The sequence below is a fragment of the Vombatus ursinus genome, unplaced genomic scaffold (assembly GCF_900497805.2).
Source record: "Vombatus ursinus unplaced genomic scaffold, bare-nosed wombat genome assembly UNPS02014780.1, whole genome shotgun sequence".
Lineage (NCBI taxonomy): Eukaryota > Metazoa > Chordata > Mammalia > Diprotodontia > Vombatidae > Vombatus > Vombatus ursinus.
In genome coordinates, this window is record NW_020954558.1 from 2,112,338 (window position 1) to 2,132,306 (window position 19,969).

At 38.6% G+C, this 19,969-nt stretch overlaps 1 protein-coding gene across 1 annotated transcript in view; it reads left to right on the forward strand.

Moving 5' to 3' along the window:
* The window catches only part of RNF121 (ring finger protein 121), a 94,047-nt gene that overhangs the window by 12,942 nt on the left and 61,136 nt on the right, over positions 1 to 19,969 (forward strand). The window contains exon 2 of the mRNA XM_027866287.1: positions 15,390 to 15,427. Coding sequence (XP_027722088.1) covers positions 15,390 to 15,427 — 38 coding nt within the window. The remainder of the gene's footprint in view (positions 1 to 15,389; positions 15,428 to 19,969) is intronic.

Below are 19,969 nucleotides of genomic sequence, written 5' to 3' on the forward strand. Positions count from 1 at the left end.
CCTGATACCCTCTTGCTGTATAATAGTTAACAAAGTAATGCCTGGGCTCCATGGGTTCTGCTCATGAGTCAACATAGTTGACTAAATTGCAAATGTTAATGCGTGTTGACCTACTTTTCAGGTTTTTAGGCAGAGCCAAGACCTAACATTTGTTGATTATAAATCACTTTGTAGTCTGTCCTTAATCTCACATTGTCTGTAAGCACTGAGTCTCAGACTGTGTATTTTTCTCTTCCCCTAGCCCATAGTGCCCTGGATTGGTACCCAGAGCAGTGAATGGATAGAAAGCAGGAGGAACTGAGCCTTGAAAGCACAGACATCCCTAGAGAATGGAATCTCTTAGGAGACCAGGCTCAATCTGCCTCAGGTTGTGATAACTAAAGTCTCTGTTGGCCTATTTGATACTAACAGTTCACCACAGTTTTATTACAGCAGTCAAAAAAATGCAGACTGATAGACACATGAATTTATTCATACCTGGCTCTCTCTGGCACTCTTGATAAATTCCGTTTTTGACCAGTTCTTTGTTCATAAATCAGTTTTCTTCTTTCTCCTTTGAAGAAAAGCCCTATGTGAATTTAGTTCAGTTTGACAGATACTGAAGCACTTTGCACGTGTAAGACTGTTCTTGGTTTAGGGGATAAAAAGATGGAAAATAATAGTTTCTGCCTTCAAGAAGTTTGCAGTCTACTGGGGACAGTCACAAATAAACATCGTACAAGGGAGGATGTAATAAGGATGAAGGAGAAATTTAAAGAAATTACTCTAGGAAAATTTTGAAAGGAAAGGGTCACTACCTGCAGAGGGGAACAGGGAACCTGAATTGGCTTCCCTGGCCAGATTTCAATTCGCGGAGATATTGGAGAAGTGTGTCTCATGCTTGGGGGTGACTGTAGGACATTTTAGAAATGTTAGCTGTTATTATTATTGTTATTACTGTTATTCACATTACCCTTCCATAAAGTCTTCCCTCACTTTGCTCTGACCTGGAGCCTTAAACCAATGCTAGGCATGTAGTTGGCATTCATATGCTTTGAGAATTGCTTAAGAACCTTTTGGGGAAAATACTAAAGCTTCCTTTGCTGAGCATATTGGTTCTCAGGTGTCAAACTTGGACCTTTTGAACTCTTAATTCTCACCCCTTACACAAGCCACTGAGGCTTTCCTTGGCACTTGTGCCAGAGAACTGGGTGCAGCCCATTGTGGTATTTAGAATCCTGGTTAGTAGCCTTTGGGTACAGTGACATTAGACCTTCAACTGGTAACTCTAACTCTAACCCTAACCTTCCAAGGGAAGTCTTTCCTGCAGTACTTCAGTGAGACCAGCCTGACAGGTTTTCTCCTTGCTCTCTGGAAGACACTTCAATCTAGAGCCAGAGCTAAGGCCTTTTCTGGAGGGAGAGGAGCAAAGTGTTAATGGAAGTTCTGATATAATTGTTTTTTCATTGAATGGCAAGAAGGGAAACTAAGAATGATTTCTATTTCAGGGAAATTGGTTATAAAGAAATCAAGCCAGCTCTTTATTCTCTAAACTGCTTTTAGGAAGGAAATGTGGTGAGCTCTTTGTGTGTCTGCTTAGGTCCAGCCTAGAAGTCCTCTTTTACCCTGTTTCTCTTCATTACATAACTGATTACACTTCTACTTCAAGTCATCGTGGGGCTCCCCTCTGCCCCAGAGCCTGGGTTGTGATGGTAGTGTGTGCCTGCCTAGAACAAGGCAAATCAAACAGGAAGGTGAATAGCAGCTTTGGGACTGTGCCCATTAACTGGCAGCCTGCTTCTCTTGAAATTGTATTGCTTCCTGCTCTTTGGCTTTTTTCTCATTTTCTTTTTCTTCTTCCCTTCTGTAATGTTTTCCATTAAAGACTGCCTTCTTTAATCTTCCATAGCTATTTCTCCCAACTCCTTTTGCAGTTAATTCTTAGATAATGAGATATTTATAAAGAACTTAGTACAATGCCTGGTACATAGTAGGCACTTAATAAGTGTTCATTCCCTTCCTTCCCAGTCCCCACAAGATGCCCATGAACCTTGTGTAGTCAGAGCTTTGGAAATGTATTATGGGTTGTCATCCTCATTATCATCCTTGATGTCTATCTTCCATCATTTCCTATCAACTAATGTCGTCCTTGTTGGCTTTTTTTGTATCTCCTCTCCTTCTTAGTTAAACTCTGTGAAAAAGATACTCAATAACTCCACTTCTTCTCTTACTATCTTCTAAACCCTGTGCAATCTAGCTTTTGACCTAATCACTTAATTGAAACTACTTTATTCAAAGATACCAGTCAGCTCTTAATGGCAAAATGTAATGAGCTTTTTTTCCCCCAAATCCTCATCCTTCTTAACTTCTGAAGCATTTGACACTATTGACCAACTTATGAATACTTGCTCCCCTCTAGGTATTTATGATACTGCACCCTTTTAGTTCTCCTACCTATGACACTCCTCAGTTTCCTTGTTTGGATTTTCATTTATGTCATAGTCATTCTCTTCTCCCTCCCTCCCATCTCTGGAATGTTTTCTCTTTTATCTATACACTCTCTCATCAACTTCCATGAGTTCATTTATTTTCAGATCTGTGTCTCCGGTCCCAGTCTCTCTTCTGAGTTCCAGACCCTCATCACCAATTGTCCATTGGACATTTCAAATGTCTCATAGGCATCTCAGACTCAACACATGCAAAACAGAACTTGATGTATTTTTTCCCCTTAAACCCCCCCCACCCCCGCCCTGTTACTGTCCATGGGACATCCAATTTGTAATGTCCCTACCCTATCAAGTTTACCACAAGCTTTACAACTTCAGTGTCACCCTTGACTCTTTACTCTCACTCATGCCATGTCAGTTGCCAAATCTTTTTGTTTCTACCTTCACATTTCTTATCTATATCACCTTCTTTGTGCTCATACAGCTTAGTTTGGGCTCTCTAAAATGGCTTATTGATGTAGCCTATTTGGTCTCCTTGCCTCAAATTTCTTCTCACTCCATTCCATCATCCTTTCGCCTTTGAAAAAAAAATTTTTTTAGGTTAAAGTCTGATCATGTAACTCCCCTACTCAGTAAACTCCAGTGGCCCCTTGTTAGCTCCAGGATCAAATATAAAGTCCTTTATTTGGCATTTAAATCTCAACACCCTGGCCCCTTCTTATCTTTATTTCCCTCTACTTGCTCTGACATTTAGCCATGCTGTTCTACTTGCTGTTTCTTCTAGGTGCCTGACATGAAGCCATTTTCCTTCTTTGTGTCTTTGTTCTCTAAGATGTTCTCTAAAATGTTCTCCCTTTTCACTTCTGCGCGTCTTAAAATCTCCTGGCTGCGGGACTTAACTCAAAAACCACCTTCAGTAGGAAGCTTTTCATTTCTTGTCTAGATTTATCCCAGTTCTCTAGCCTGTCAAGATCCTTTTGTATCCTGACTTTGTTTTCCAGTGTGTTAATTATCCCTTCCAGCTTTGAGTCTGCTGCAAGTTTGGTTACTATGCATCTGTGACTTTATCTAAGTTATTCACAAAAATTTTAAATAGTTCTGGAACAACCACAGAGCCCTGGAGCACTTCACTGGAGACATTGACTCATTAAGTCTGGCCCTTGCACCAGTTCCAAATACATCTGATTGTATTACCATTTAGTCCTCAGCCTTCATATTTTCCCATAAGAATAATATAAGATACTTTATTAATTGCTTTGCTAAAATGTAAGTAAACTATATTTTTGAAATTCCTCTGATCCATTAATTTAGTAACTTTGTTTAAAAGGGAAATAAGTATACTCTGCCATGATGTGACCTTAATGAAGCTGTGCTTCATGAGCTTTATACTGATTCCTTGGTTAGATGTTCACTAATCATCTCTTTAATTATCCATTCTAAAAATTTCCCAGGAACTAAAGTAAAGCTCACTAGCCTATAGTTTATAGACTCTCTCATATTTATTTTTTAAACTAGGTCACCATTTGTCCTTCAGGCCTGTAGTACTTCTTTTGTTTTTTATACTCTTTCACGTATTATTGGCAGAGGCTCAGTAATCACATTTCTGCCAGTTCTTTCACTACCCTACAATGTTATTCCTCTTGACCAGGTAACTTAAATTCATTCAGGGCATAAATAAATAAAGGTATTCTTTTACAACATAATTAGCTTTTTTCTTCTATTTTTTGCATTCCAAAGATCATTCTCTTTAGCAGATAAAATAGAAGCAAAACAAAAACCAAGCATCTCTGCCTTCTCTATTTTCAGTTATCGTCAGATTCACCCTAAATTGTAGTCTGATCTCTTTTGTAATCCTCTTTTTGTTCATATAATTCTATTTAAAAAAAATTTTTTTAAAAATTATTGTTATAATATGTTTGGTGCCTTTTGTTTTTCATATTATCATAGTTTTCCCTAGTTTCCTTCTTCTTCCCAGAGAGCCATCCCATATAATATAGTATTTTTAAAAGACAAAAAAAAAAGGAAAAAATCAGCACAATCAAACAATACAATGGAAAAAGTCTGAAAACGTGCAATGTGTAACACCTGTGCTCCTCTCACCTTCATGAAGGAGTGAATTGGTATTGTCCTCTCACATCTCTCGTTTCCAGTCATGCTTGAGCTTTATAATTTTCTTACATTAACTTTTGATATTTTTTGTGTGTGTGGTTCTTTTCATTTACCTTGTTGTCATTGTGTTTATTGTTTTCTTGTCTCTGCCTACTTCCTCTGCATCAATTCATATGGATCTTTCTGCACTTCTTTGTATTCATCACATACATCATTTTTATTTTATTTTATTTATTTATTTTTTTTTTGGTGAGGCAGTTGGGGTTAAGTGACTTGCGCAGAGTCACACAGGTAGTGAGTGTTATGTGTCTGAGGCTGGATTTGAACTCAGGACCAGTACACTATCCACTACACCACCACCTTGCTGCCCCGGTTACCATCATTTTAACCCCAGAAATCTGATCCTTCCCATTCCTAAGAATCAAATTCAGAATAAAATTTCCTATTATTGATTCCTCCACCTTTTAAAGGATTAAATTGTAATTTTCAGAAACCAAAATCTCTATCCCTGGTCACTGTGTTCCTTTCTTGGGATATAAACTCTCTTAGAACAAAGACTGTCTTTGCTTTTTTAATTTTTTTTCTCCTGCACTTTACATAGTACTTAGCTCAGAGTAAGCCATAAAAAGTATTTTTTCATTCACTCCTTCATTCAGGTCTAGTTAATTGAAATGCCCCATCATTACTGTATTGTGCCTCTTTGCCAGACTTTTGATCTTCTCTTCTGTTTTCTTTTTTTCTTCAGGTAGTCTGTAGGATATATTCTTGATGACAGAATCACTTGTTTCTTTCTCCGTTGATCTTCACCCACATTTTGTTCACCATGCTTTCATACTTGGTTCCTGGATTTCCTCATAGGAGTATATCTTCCTGCTATACAATGCTGCACTCTTCCCCACCCCTACCCCCTTTTTAACTTGTCCTGTTTCTTTCAAATAAAGTGTATCCACCCAAAGCCATTTTCTAGCCCGGTCTACTGCCTTTATCATTTAATATTGTTTGTTATAGTGATCTGTAATGTCTTAGGTTGTACCACACACCAGTTCCTTGAGAGCAGGGAGTCTGTCTAATCTGGATTTTGTGTCTCTAACCCAGCACTCTGCACTATTTTCTGTACAAAGTTGCTACTTAATGAATATTTGTTGAGTTTTATTGAGAAATTGATTAGTCCCAGATTATAGGAGACCCTTGAAAGCCAGAATTAAGAATTTAGACAAAAAAGTTCATACTTCTTTGGTTGCTGGAGAGCCATTGAAAAATTTTGGACACAGGAGAGACTTGTGTAAGACCTAGTTTTAAGATGAATAGAGCATTGTTGTGTAAAATGTATCGAAGAAAGGGGGAAGGTGGGAAACATGGAACCGAATTTGGAGGCCAAATTCAGGCGAGAGGTGATGAAGATCTGACAAAGCTTGAGGTAGTATGAATTACAAAGTAAGACATTTAAGAAACATTCTTCTAACTTCCTCTCCATCCCTACCCCTAGGTTTTCTGGGTCTATGTAATAAAGGAAAAATCACTTAAACTATCTGAGCCTCAGGTTTTTCATCTGTAAAATGGTGATCATATTTACCTGTCTTACTTTGTAGGATAGTTTTGCAAACCTTAATGTTCTGTAAATAGGAGTACTTTTCCATCATCCCATTCTCCTCCATCATTTCCATTTTACAGCTTATGAAATTAAAGCCGAGAGGTTCTGACCAGCCCATAGCTAACAGTTAAATTTATATGTAGCAATTTAATTTTTCTAAAGCATTTCTTCAGCTCTCCTCTGAGGTAGGTAATACAAGTATTATTTCAAGAACCTGTGATTTCAACAGTATGGTCGCTTGCTTCTCCAATATAGATTGCAACTCCTCCATCTGTAGAAATTGCTGTGGCCAAAAGAAAAATGCATCATTTGATGTTTACACTTTTGGTGTGGAGCCTGTTTTGTACTTAACTAGACTGGTGCTCAGTGATGGATATTCAGTTCTTGGATATGAAGCACACCTTTTCAACTTGGTGGTCTTGCTAGAGTTCGTGTTTCACTGGCATAGCCTTTGAAGACCCAGGGTCACTTCTACACTATAAGGCATCAGAGAAAGACTTTACTGGAAGAACGCTAGTTTTGTTATCATTCCATTTTACATATGAGGAAGCTAAGATAGGAAGGTAAAGGCATGCAATTATTATCATCCCTAATTTAAAGATAAGGAAATAAAGGCTCAGAAAGGTGACTTGCCCAAGGATTCAGCTAGAAAGTGATGGATTCTGGACTTGAACTCCAGTTCTGTTGAATCTAAGGCACCATGCTGCCTCCCTGGGTTTGGTGCCACTTTTATTTATTGCAACGAAAAGACCTCATGCAGAAGATAGTGCTTGAGTTGAGTTTTGAAGGAAACTAAGCAGAGGGAGTACATTCCAAGAAATGGAGAAAGGAGATGGAGTGTTATGTGTAAGGAACAGTAAGAAGACCAGATTGACTGGTCTTTAGAGTGTATGGAAAGGTATAATGTGGTAATGAGGCAGGAAAGGTGGGATAAGGCAAAGTTAGGAAGAGCATTAAATTCCACGGGAGTTCATATTTGATCCTAGAGGTATTAAGGAACCACTGAACTCATTAACAAGGGAGTGAAAGAGTCAGACCTTTAGAAAAATCTCCTTAGCAACTAAATGGAAGATAGATTAGAATTGAGGAGAGAGTTGAACCAGAGAGTGGTTATTGCAATAGTCTAGGAGGGAAGTAATAAGAGCCTGGACTGGAGTTGTGGCTTGATGAGTAGAAAGAAGGGAACTTAAATGAAGTTGTTGTAAAGGCACAAACAATTTTGTTGTTATTCAGTTGTTTCAGACGTATCTGACTCTCATGACCCTGTTTGGGGTTTTCTTGGCAAAGATATTGGAGTAATTTGCCATGTCCTTTTCCAGCTTATTTTACAGATGAGGAAACTGAAGAAATAGGGTTAAGTGACTTGCCCAGGGTCACACAGCTGGAAAATCTGAGGCCAGATTTGAATTCAGGGAGACAAGTCTTCCTGACTCCAGGTCTGGTGCTCTATCCACTTTGCTACTTAAGAAACTATAAGGTTTGGGAACCGATTGGATATATGGGTAAATCGGAGTGAAGAGTCATGTTTGACATGGACGTTGTGAACCTGTGTGACTGGGAGGATGGTGACTGGAAGAATGGAATGGAATGGAAAGAATGGAAAGTTAAGAAGGTGGGAGAGCTTATGGGGAAGAGAGATATTAGTTTTGTTTTAAACGTGTTGATTTTGAGACATCCAGTTTGAGAAGTCTTAAGAGGCAATTGGAGTCATATGATGATAGCTTAGGAGAGAGAGTAGGGCTGGACGTATTAGTGCTGGGAATTCTCTATATAGCAATGATAATTGAATCCATGAGAGCTAATGAGATCACCAAGTAAGATAGTATAGAGAGAAAAGAGAGAGAGGCCCAGGACAGAGCCTTGGGGAACACCCTGGTTAGAAGGGTGATGTCTGAAGAACAAACAGAGGAGACTAAGGAAGAGCAGTTGGACAGATAGGAGACGCGAAAGAGCAGAGTCATGAAAACTTTGAAAGGTGACTGGATCCACTACAAATTTATGTTATATAACCTGAACTGGGCATTACTGCTTCAAGGTAATCCTTTTACACCTCCCTAATTAACTCATTATCCCACTCACCACAGTGGCTCTTCTAGACCTTTTCATCTCTCCTCACATCCTGCCCCTACACTCTCAGCTGAGAACCTTGCCTCATATTTTTACGGAAAAAATTGAGGCCATTTGCCAAGAACTCTCTATTTTCCCCTTTTCCTAATCTTACATGACCTGGATGCTTTCTGCCATTATCTCCTCCTTCACTCCTGTCTCACGTAATGAGGTGGTCCTTCTCCTTACCCAGGCAAACCCCTTTACAAGCACAAGTGATCCCATTCCATTCTGTCTTCTCTAGCAGATTTTGCCCTCTGTCATTCCCGTATTATCTTCAATCTCTGCCTATCTACTAGCTGCTTTCCTACTGCCTGCAAACATGCCTGTCTTTCACATCCTCAAAAAAAAACAACCCTCACTTGATCCATCCATCTCTGCTAGCTGTTACCCATATCTCTCCTTCCTTTTGAGGTTAAACTCCTTGAGGCCATCAACAGGAGGTGCTTCCACTTCCTTTCCTCTAACCCTCATAACTCTCTGCAGTCTGGCTTCTGACCTCATTCAACAGAAACTGTTCTCTTCAAAGTTGCTAACAATCTCTTGATTGCCAAATCTGATAGCCTTTTCTCAATCTTTATTCTTCTTGACTTCTCTGTAGCCTTTGACAGGCAGTCACCTCTCCCTGATACTTTCCTCTGTCTAGGTTTTTGTGATGCTACTTTCCTCTTGATTTTCCTCTACCTATTTGACTGCTCCTTCTCAGTATCCTTGCTGGATCTTCATCCAAGTCTTAACGAGTAACTGAGGCTGCCCCACAAGGCCCTGTCTTGGCCCCTTTTCTCTTTTCTTTCTGTACTATTTCACTTGGCAATCTCATCAGCACCCATAGATTAACTATGATATCTGTGCTGATGATTCTCAGACCTTTTTAGCCAGCCCTAATCTCCCTGCTGACCTCAACTCCATCTCCAACTACCTGTCTAGAATTTGATGTCTCATAGGCATCTTAACTTCAACATATCCCAAACTGAGCTCATTATTTTTTACCCTAAACCTTCCCCTCTTCCTGACTTTCCTATTACTGTTGAGAGTACCAACTATCCTCCTAGTCACTCAGGCTTTCAGCCTAATTGGCATACTCCACACCACACTCTCTTACCTTGCACATATCCAATCTGTTGCCAAAGCTTGTGAATTTTACTTTTGTAATATCTCTATATATGCCCCTTTCTCTCCCCTGACATTGCCACCATCATCTGCCTTCATTACATCACACCTGGACCATTACATTGGCCTTCTGCCTCAAGTCTTTCCCCACTATAATTCTTCTTCCGCTCAGCTGTCAAAATGATATTCCTAAAGTACAAGTCTGACTATGTCATCCCCATTTTCAGTAAATTCTAGTGGCTTCTTATCACCTCTGGGATAAAATATAAAGTATAAAATCCTCTAGGATAAAATAAAATATAAAATCTTCTATTTGGCATTTAAAGCCCTTTATAACCCCCCTTCCCTACCCCTTGGGTCTTCTTAGAACACACCTCCCTCTTCTCCCTACCCCCTACCTCCTCAAGTTCACTAACATGTGCCCCCTTGCTGTTACTTGCTGAACAAGATAGTCCCCCCCATGCCTGGAAATCTCTCCCTCCTCATCTCCACCTTCTGGTTTCCCTGGCTTCCTTCAATTCTCAACTAAAATCCCACTTTCTACTAAAAGCTTTACCTTATCCCTCTTAATTATTTCTATATTTATACATACATATGTGTGTGTATGTGTGTGTGTATATATGTGTGTGTGTATATATATATACACACACATATATGTATACGCACACACATATTAGACTGTAAGCTCTTTGAGAGCAGGAGGGCAGAGACTGTCTTTTGTCTTTCTTTGTATCCCTAGCACTTAGGACAGTGCCTGGCATATAGTATGTGTGTGCTCAATAAATGTTTATTGACTGACTGGGGAGACAGAACAGGTGATAATGGTGTGAAATGATGCAGAGAAATCAAGGACAATCAGGATTGAGAAAAGACCATTAGTTTTGGCATTTAGATCATTGGTAACTTTGAGGAGGGCATCTTGCAAAGGAATTTTGAAGACAGTGAGAAGAAAGAAAGGAAATCACTGATTATAGATGGTTTTTTCTAGTTTAACTGGGAAAGGGAGAGGAGATAATTGGACAGTAGCTAGCAGGGGTAGATGAATCAAGTGGGGGTTGTTGTTGCCTTGGCAAGAAGGGCCACCTCTTCATCTGAGACTTCCTTCACTAGAAGGAAGAGAGAGATAGTAGAGGAATATGTTGAAATGATATGAGATGAGCAGGAGAAGGAAAGGAGGGGCTCTGGAAGAATTTTTTTTTGGTGAATTAAGAGTTGAACTCAACTAAGTAGTTGAGAGTTGAGGGTGACGTGAAAGGCTTGACGAGAGGAAATTTGGAACAGCACCTATGGAACTATAAAGTTATAAACTATTATCATCTGATCCAATACTGTCTCAAGGACTGTGACCCCATGGAGTAGAGTCATACAGATTTCCTGAACCCCTGTGTCTTTTTGCATCAAAATACTGGGCATTAAGAACATTTTGTTTCTTACATGTATAGGCATGGCAAACTCTGGAATTTATATCCTTTCATATTCAATAGGATTTACTGAAAGATTTATTGGAAGCCTAAGGGTAAGGGGACCCAAAAAGGTTGGGAAACCCTTGCTCTAAGTCTATAACTTCGAGAATAGTTGTAGATGTGCTTTGACTACTTGAATCAGCCAGTTAATGCCTGGTATGTGACTAGATATTAGGCATGCAAATACAAAGAATGAAACAGTCTCTATCCTAAAGAAGCTTACATTCTGTCAGGAGAGACAGCAAGCACATCTAAGTCTATACAAAATAAATATTAAAAGATTAATACAAATGAATGCAAGGTAATTAAATACAAAGCAGTTGGAGGAGAAGGCACTAGTATATCATTAATCTGGAGAAAAAAATGGAAATAGTAATGCTTAAACTACTTACCTTATAAAATTGTTGTTAGGGAATCTTTGCCCTTAAAATATTATAGATATGTTGTTATTGTTAATGTTACATCACTGCAGACTGACTGGAATGTAGAGCAATAGTGTCTGAATTGAATGAGGTTATTCAAGGGAATATCATAGTATCTGTCTAGGTTCTAAGCTGGAAGACACCTCAGGGGCATCTAGTCTGACTCTTGAATTTTACAGGGGAAGAAGCTGAGGTCTGAGGAGCTCAAGTGACTTGCCCAAGGTTACACAAGTAGTGTTGGAGGCAAGATTTGAGCCCAAGTTCTGACTCCAGAACCTCTGAGTGCTTTTTCCACTGGCCTTGGGCCAGGTGAATTTGACCATGCTCTTTAAACAAGGGAAGAATGTGATTGTTACAGAAGAGGGAATGAGCCTACTGAGTGAAAACTCAAGCAGGTGAGTTATATGATAGTAAGAGCAGGCCTCTTTCTTTGAGTGAGCTGGAAAGTCTTTGAGTATGAAGGGTTCAAGGAAGTACAACAACAAGCTTGTGGATGGCAGTGTGTGTCCACCCTATGTTTCCAGATTTATAACACGTTATTCCCTTTCACATGTTCTACATTCTAGCAAAACTATTCTTTATGTTTCTGAAATACAACATTCCTTTTTTCATTTTTGTGGTTTTACACAGACTATCCCTTATACCCGAAATTGTCCTCTCTAGTCTTGTAGACTCACAGAGCTCAATTCAAGTGCCACTTCCTATATCCGCTATTAATGCCTCCAACCAACTACTTTGAAAATATTTTGTTTTTACTTATATGTGTACATGTTCCCCAGGACATAATAGAATCTCCTTGAGGGTAGGTATTATTTTGCTCTTGTATCCATATCTCCAAGACCCAGCATACTACCTGCTGGATAGATGATTAATAAATATTTGTTGAGTGAGAAGAAATAACACTGTCTGTGTCCTAAGCTGGAAGACACCTCAGAGCCATCTAGTCCATCTCTCGAATTTTACAGAGGAAGAAGCTGAGGGACTTGCCCAAGGTCACACAAGTAGTATCAGAGGCAAGATATGAGCCCAGGTTCTGACTCCAGAGCCAGTGACTGCTTGTTGAGGTTAGAACACCTGGATTCAGGTGTGGACTCTTTTACTTATCGGTTGTGTAACCTTAGGCAAGCCACCTAACTGTTCTTAGAATACATTTTCTTGTGTAAAATAGGAATAATAATACTTGTACAACCTGCCTCACAGTGTTTGTAGGGGAAAAGCTCTGTTAATTTTAAAGCATTTCAGAAAAGGCAAGGAGCTAATAGTAGTCTTGGTAATGTTGCTCACATATATCTTATGGTCACTTAGGAGCAAAAACAGTGGCAGGAAGGATATTAGGAAACACAGCACAATGCAGAGCATGCAGACCTTAGAGTCATGGGCCCTGAGTTCCAGTCTTTCCTCTGGCACATTTTACCACTATGACTTTGGGGAAGTTGTATAACCTCTCTGGACCTCAATTTTGTCATCTCTAAAATGAAGAGATTAAACTAGATGACCTCTAATCCAGCTCTTCCCAATCTAACCCTAAATGCCTCCGGCTCAAACTCTCAATGATACATGTTTGGTCATTATGGAAAAAGATGACTGGTCATGTAACAGGAGTAGGGAGATAGGCAGAGTATTCTGATAGTACACATGAAATGTTAAAAAAAAAAACCACAGGAAGATCTCTAATACTTTGGGTTAATATGTTTTGGACAGTTTACCAAAGGTTATAGATAAGGATTTTACAGGATGAAAATCCTGGATCTCAAAATCTCCTTGCATTAGAATATGTGGCAATTAACAATATCACTTGCTGGCTTCCAGAGCTCTGGACTGGGTAACTTAGGCTATAATGTGTTTAGCTCTGTGTGAATGAACTCTCCCAGAGTGTAAGATAAAGGTGACTTTCTAGACTTCCATATAGGTTGATTGTAGGTGTGGTTTGTGGATTTTCTTATTCTTACACTGAATGAATGGCCACTTTACCCAGACTAAAATTCGGATATCATGTAAATAACCCAACTTGCTGGTCAAGAAGGATGCCTGGACTATTGCAGTAGCCTTCTAGTCAGTCCCTCAAGTTTCTCTCTCTTCTAGTACATCTTCCATTTAGCTGTCAAATTGATCTATTTAAAGTGTAGGTCTAACCATATCATCCACCTTTCCCCACCCCACCAATTCAATAAATTCTAGTGGCATTCTATCACCTCCAGAGCTATCCAAAGATAAAATGCTTTCTCTGAAATTCAAAGTCCTTCATAACCTTCCTCCCCACCCCACCCCACCCCACCCCAACCTTTCCAGTCTTGTTACACCTTACTTCCTTCTATACATTCTGTGATCCAGGGACACTGGCTACCTTGCTGTTACTTGAACACAACACTCCATCTTCCAGCTCTTAATATTTTCACTGGCTCTCCCCATACCTAGAACTCTGTTCCTCTTCATCTCCATCCCCTGCCTTCTTTGAAGTCCCAGCTAAAATCCTACCTTTTACTAGAAGACTTTCACAATCCCCTTCACTGCTGGTATCTTCCCTCTGTTAATTATTTCCAAATTTTCCCATATGTATCTTGTTTTTACATAGTTGTTTTCATGTCTTAGACTGTGAGCTCTTTGGGAGTAAGTCCTTTTTTGAATCCCCAGTGCTTAGTATGGTACCTAGAACATAAGCACTTAATAAATACTTGTTGACTATCGATTTGTGTTTCCAGGTGCTAACCAGATTTTAGGTTTATTATCCAAATAACAGGATCAGCTTTTACAGTCTTTTGCCTACCATCCTGCCTTTCTCAAAAAGAGTGAAAGCATATGGGTAGGAGACCAACAGTTTCTCCACTTTCTAACTTGTGTCCATGATAATGATAATAGGTCCTACCAGTTTACAAAGTGCTTTATGTTTCATCACATTATTTAATCACCATAGCAGCATCTGTGGTGTAGAGGAAAAAAGTTGTGGGTTTGGATTCTGCATACTTGGATTTGCATCCAAGCTGGCATGAATTCCTAGCTAAATCTTAGTAGACATGTGAAAATAAGTCACTTTATCTGAGCTTCCCTTTTCTCGTTTGCAAAATAGGGACAATGCCCTGCCCTGACTATCTTATAGAATTATTTAAACTATCAAATGAGAATTCATATAAACTGGTTTGTTAACTGTAAAATTACATATGTGTATATATATATATATATATATATATATGCGGGTAATGTATATGCACACACACACACACACACACACACACACACAAACACATATGTCAGCTTTTGTTATGATCATTATTAGCATTGCATTAGGAGAGTCAGAATTTGAACCCAGGTGGCCTGACTCCATATTCAGTTTTTCAGCACTTAAAAGAATCTGTGGTTTCACTGATGTAGGTCCTCCTTCCACCAGATTGGATACCTACTCACTCTAGGCTTTAGTCAGAGGACTTCAGGAGTTTCTAGGGTTAAAAAAAAAATCAGCATCTAGTAACTACCCTCCTGGTGACAAGCCTTTTCTAATTTAGCTGATCTAGTGTTTGCATAACAGGCACACAAACCATTTCCAAAGTCACATTGGAATCCTTTCCTGCTTGGTAGTATTTGCCAGAACTTTTATTCCACTGGGCTTTCACCTCTGGGTTGTGGTAAAGGCATTGGGAGTGGGCCTTAGTGGAGGGGATAACATAAGAATGTCAGTAATTAAGGACCAAAATGAGTGGAGGTGATGTAGATTGGTACAAATATTCATGGGATCATAGATTTAGAGCTGGAAGGGACCTTGTAATTCAGCCCTCTCATTTTACAGAGAAGAAAACTGAAGCCCAGAGAGGGTGAGGGATTTGACCAGGTGCATATGTCTAGTAAGTGGCAGGGGCAAGATTTAAACTCCATCGCTTCTAACTCAGTGTTTATTCTACTGCATCATGGTATCTCTCTGAAAGTTAAATAATTGTTTCATTATACAATTAAGGACCAAAGTGAGTGATAATGTGCTTTGGGAGGCAGAGAACAGACAGCAGTATGGGATAGAGTAATCAGGTAAAGCTCCCTGGAGACGACAAGCCTTGTACTTCTTTAGGGACCTCGATGACCATTGTTGAAGATGCGTATCGCCACATCAGTAAAATGTTTAGCAGGTTTGTCTTGTCACTGTATTAGTAACTGGTTTTCTGGTGGTATTTCTCTCCAGGTTGATCTTTCAGACCTGTCCCCTGAGGAACGATGGAGGTAAGTGCTATTGCTGGGACTGTTCCAGATGAGGGCCTAGTAACTGATGGACCTACATGGAACTGAACAAAGTGAGCTGATTGTCCATTGACTTCCTCATGTAGTCTGGTTCAGTGGGAAGAGCCCTAGATTTGGAGTTAGAAGGTCAGGGTTCTGCTATGTGTGTGACCTTGGGCAAGTTCTTTATCTTTCAGAATCTTAGTTTTCTCACTTATAAAATGAGTTCGTCACCTTTTATGTGTCGTGGGTCCCTTTGGCAGTGTGCTGAAGGATATGGACTCCTTAAAATCATGTTTTTTAAATGCGTAAAATACATGAGATTACAAATGAAACCAATTAAGTCAAAAAGTTAACAAAATATTTCTAAAATCAGTTTATAGACCCCTGTTCTTAAGGGCCCCTGATGCCTAACATTCTATATGAAGCTAGTATCTGACAGCAGCTTCATAGTATCCAGCCAAGCTACGAGTCATACCTGTCCCTAAAGACCTCAAGAATACTAAAAAGTTTAGGGTTTCTGCCCAGGGCATGGGTCATTCAGTCTGTAGTCAGTCCCTTCCAGCATTTGAAGAATAGTAAATTTTGGGTTGTTTTTGCTTTTTAAAGTAAATTTTTATATCGTTTGTTTTTATATCACTTACATTGTCTACTGTATCCCTCATCCCACCTCCCAAAGAACCATTCCTTATAATAAAGAATTTAAAAAGCAGAAGAAAGAAAAAAATTCCACAAGACTAACCAGCATATCAAAAAAGTTTGATGTTATTTTATACAGTGTTCCACACTCAAGGTTCCTCTCCTTTGCAGTGAAGGATGAAGTAGACGGAAAAAGAGCAAGTTAATCCCCTTAACAAGCTTTGCTGAATCCCATTGTAGCAATAACCCTGGGAGTCAGAAAATTTGGGTTTGGGAGCAGATTTAGGTTAAATATGGTAAACAACTTTTTAACAATCAGAGTTGTCTCACTATTTAGTGAGCAAGTAAATATTAAATGCCTTTATGTTCAGGGCACTATATTAGATGCAGAGATAAAAAATGACAGTGCTTGTCGTCTGGGAGCTTGTAGTCTATTCCATTGACCTTCATCTTCTTGAAACAAATCATAGTTTCCAGCATGTTGTATTATTATAGTTCATTGCATTATAGTTCATTGCACTGCTTAGGCCACAGCTTGTCCTCTTTGTTTAGCTGGAGAGCATCTAAAGTAGGGAAGCTAAGTTGATGAGGAGCCTTGAGATCATGCTGTGGAATGGGAACTGGGGATATTTAACCTGGAGAAGAGAATACATAGGGAGAGGATAATGGGAAGGACAGGATAGGATATGATAGCTGACTTCAAATATTTTAATGGTTGTCATACAGAAGAGGGATTCAACTTGTGTTGCTTTACCTGAGAGTCTGCAATGAGAAATATATACTTTCTTTTCACTTCTACTGCTTAGAATTTCTAATCTTTATGGCTTAGTTCTTTTCTAATTCATTCAGTTGTTAGTGTCCTCCCATTACATATCCTCAAAATTACTTTGTATATTTTTTAATTGATTTAATCTAGATACACATTTGTTTTCTTCTCACTAGAATGTAATCATCTTAAGGGTAGAGACTATTTGCCTTTGGGTATTTGTCTCTCCAGTGACTGGCACTGTGCATTGCACATAGTAGATGATTAATAAATGTTTATTGAAAGAATAAATCAAGTTGCAGAGAGGCAGATTTAGAACTGAAGGAAGGAATAGAAAGGCAATATGAGCTGCCTCTGTAGGTGGTGGCTTCCCCCTCACTCAAAGTGTTTAGGGTTAGGAAATGTTATAGAAGGGACTCTTTATTAAGTAAGGTTAGGATTGGATGTTCTCTGAGAGTTTGCAAAACTGAGGGGATACTCAGATAAATATAATACAAGATAGAATGTGATCAGGCAAAGAGTTGCAGTTAAAATGCTGTAAGAAAATTTGAAGAGAAAGAGAATACTTTCATGTGGGAACTTAGAAAAGACTTCCCAGGGGAGATAAGAGAAGGATGCTGAATGGCAGAGATATGAAAGAAATGCATTCAAGGAATGGGGAACAGCCTGAACTTACATGGGAGGTAAGATGCTATTCAAAAAACATACCACATTTGGACAGGTCATCTAAGTTCTCTGAGTCTTAGTTTTCTCTTCTATAAAATGGAACTAACACATATTCTTCCTTTTTGACAAGGTTTCTGTAAAGCTCAAATCAGATAATTTGTGGGTGATATAGAGCTGGAAGCTATGGCTTTTATGTTGAATAATGAAATCATGATTAAGAATGGGCTGGGTGAAAATATGCTTAATATGAATGTATAAGTAGAGCCTATATCAGATTAATGCTGTCTTGGGGAGGGGGGAGGAGAGGAAGGGGGAGAAAATTTAAAACTCAAACTCTTATGGAAGTGAATGCTGAAAACTAAAAATAAATTATTAAAAAAATTTTTTTTTTTTTAAAGGGCCACATGTGGCCTCAAGGCCACAGGTTCCCCACCACTGTCTAGGTAGTCAAGTAACTGGTACTTGTGTGGACACAATTCAAGACTTCATAATTATTTCTTGAAAATTAGGCATTAAAAGATAACCATGAAACAAAATGGGATAAAGGGGAGTAGAAGATTAGTGCCTGGATTTTCAGATTTCTCTTTTGTGTACTACATGTTCAATATGCTATATTTAAGCAACTTGGCATTTATTAAAGTAAATTTTCCAGACAAAATTTTAAAAAAATGGGTTGGAAAGCTATGATAAAATAAACTAAATGGAATTAAGTAGGAATAAAGTCCTGCATTTAGGTTAAATAGTTCAAATACACAAGTGTAGGGTGGGGTAGGCATGACTGGAAGAAAAACCTGAGGAGCTAGGTGACTCTAAACTTAGAATGAGCCATTAGTATGATACAACTCCTAAAGGAAATTAATGCTGTATTAATAGGATAGTGTCCAGGTCATGGGAGTTAATAATTCCATACTTCTCTTTAATACTTAGAATGCATCTGGAGTATTGTATTAAGTTCTGCCTTAAGAGGGATATTGACACATTGGGAGGGAGCATGATACAATAGGAGAATCACTGGAACTATCCTTATTTGCTGACAATATGATGATATGCTTAGAAAATCCTAGGGAATCAGCAAAAATACTAATTGAGATAATTAATAGCTTCGGCAGAGTTGCAGGCTACAAAATAAATCTTCAAAAATCGACAGCATTTCAATATAATAACAAAACCTAAGAAGCAAAAATAGGAAGGGAAATTCCATTCCAAATAACTGCAGTATAAAATATCTAGGGATCAACCTACCAAAGCACCCAAAAGACTTGTATAGATTCAGTTACAAAGTACTCCTTATGGAAATAAAGAACTGTGGGGAGTGAAAGTTGAAATGACTGAGGAAACAAAGGTTCAAACTTCTAAGCATTTTGATTTATTAAGCAATGTGTGCAAGTTGCCTAACAAATCAGGATCAGTAGCCTTCCTTAGCTTTGGCACTGGACCCTGAATACAGGGAGAGACAGATTTTTATATGTTAAAAACAGTCAAATAAGGCCAATTAATTAAAAGGAAGCAACCAGGGTACAATATTCGGTAATCTGATTTCTAATTGGAGGAAAGATTAGGGACTTTGCAAGTTGGGAGAGGAAGAGCAAACAGGTGCAATTCCCAGAAATCATAAAAAGAGAGGTCCCACTCACCCATGTGTTTGTAAACAACCAAAGGAACATGGAAACAATAACTGATTGATCAGTATGGGGCCAGTTTTCAGATAAGACATATGGGTTGTTTGAGATGTATAATTGTGAGAAAACTCCTTGCATCAATCTTGGGGTCTCTAAGAGGTGATCCAGCTTCCCAGGTATGCAGGGCTAGGTTCAAACAATACAATAAGGTTTTCTCTCAATTCCCACAGAACACATTAAATAGGTGGATGAATATTCAATGTTCTTAGCTAGGCTGTGCCAAAATAATAAAAATGAGGATAATAACCAAATTTAATTTATACTTTTGATTCTATGAGGAGATACTTTATTGAATTTGACAAAATAATAACAAAATTCATTCAGAAAAACAAAAGATCTAGAATATTAAGGGAAATGATGAAAAGAAGTAGGGATGAAAGGAAGAATAGTACTTCTAAACTTCAAACTATACTATAAAGCAGCAGTCGTCAAAACCATCTGGTAGTGGTTAAAAAAATAAATGAATGGAACATACTCGACAAGGGAGAGTCAGGAACAATAGAAGTCAATAACTATGTTTGGTTAAGTAGAAAATATAAATTATCTAAGAAGAAAACACCTTATTTGATTAAAAACTGCTAGGAAAACTGGAAAGCAGTCTGGCACAAATTAGGTTTAGACTAATGCCTTACACCATATTCTATGATATGGTCTCAGTGGATATACCACCTTAATATTAAAGGTCATATTATTTTAAAAAATTAGAAGAGAAGCAGATCATATACCTCTCACAGCTATGGATAGGAGTTGTATTCTGAACCAAACAAGAAATAGAGACAATTACAAATAATAAAC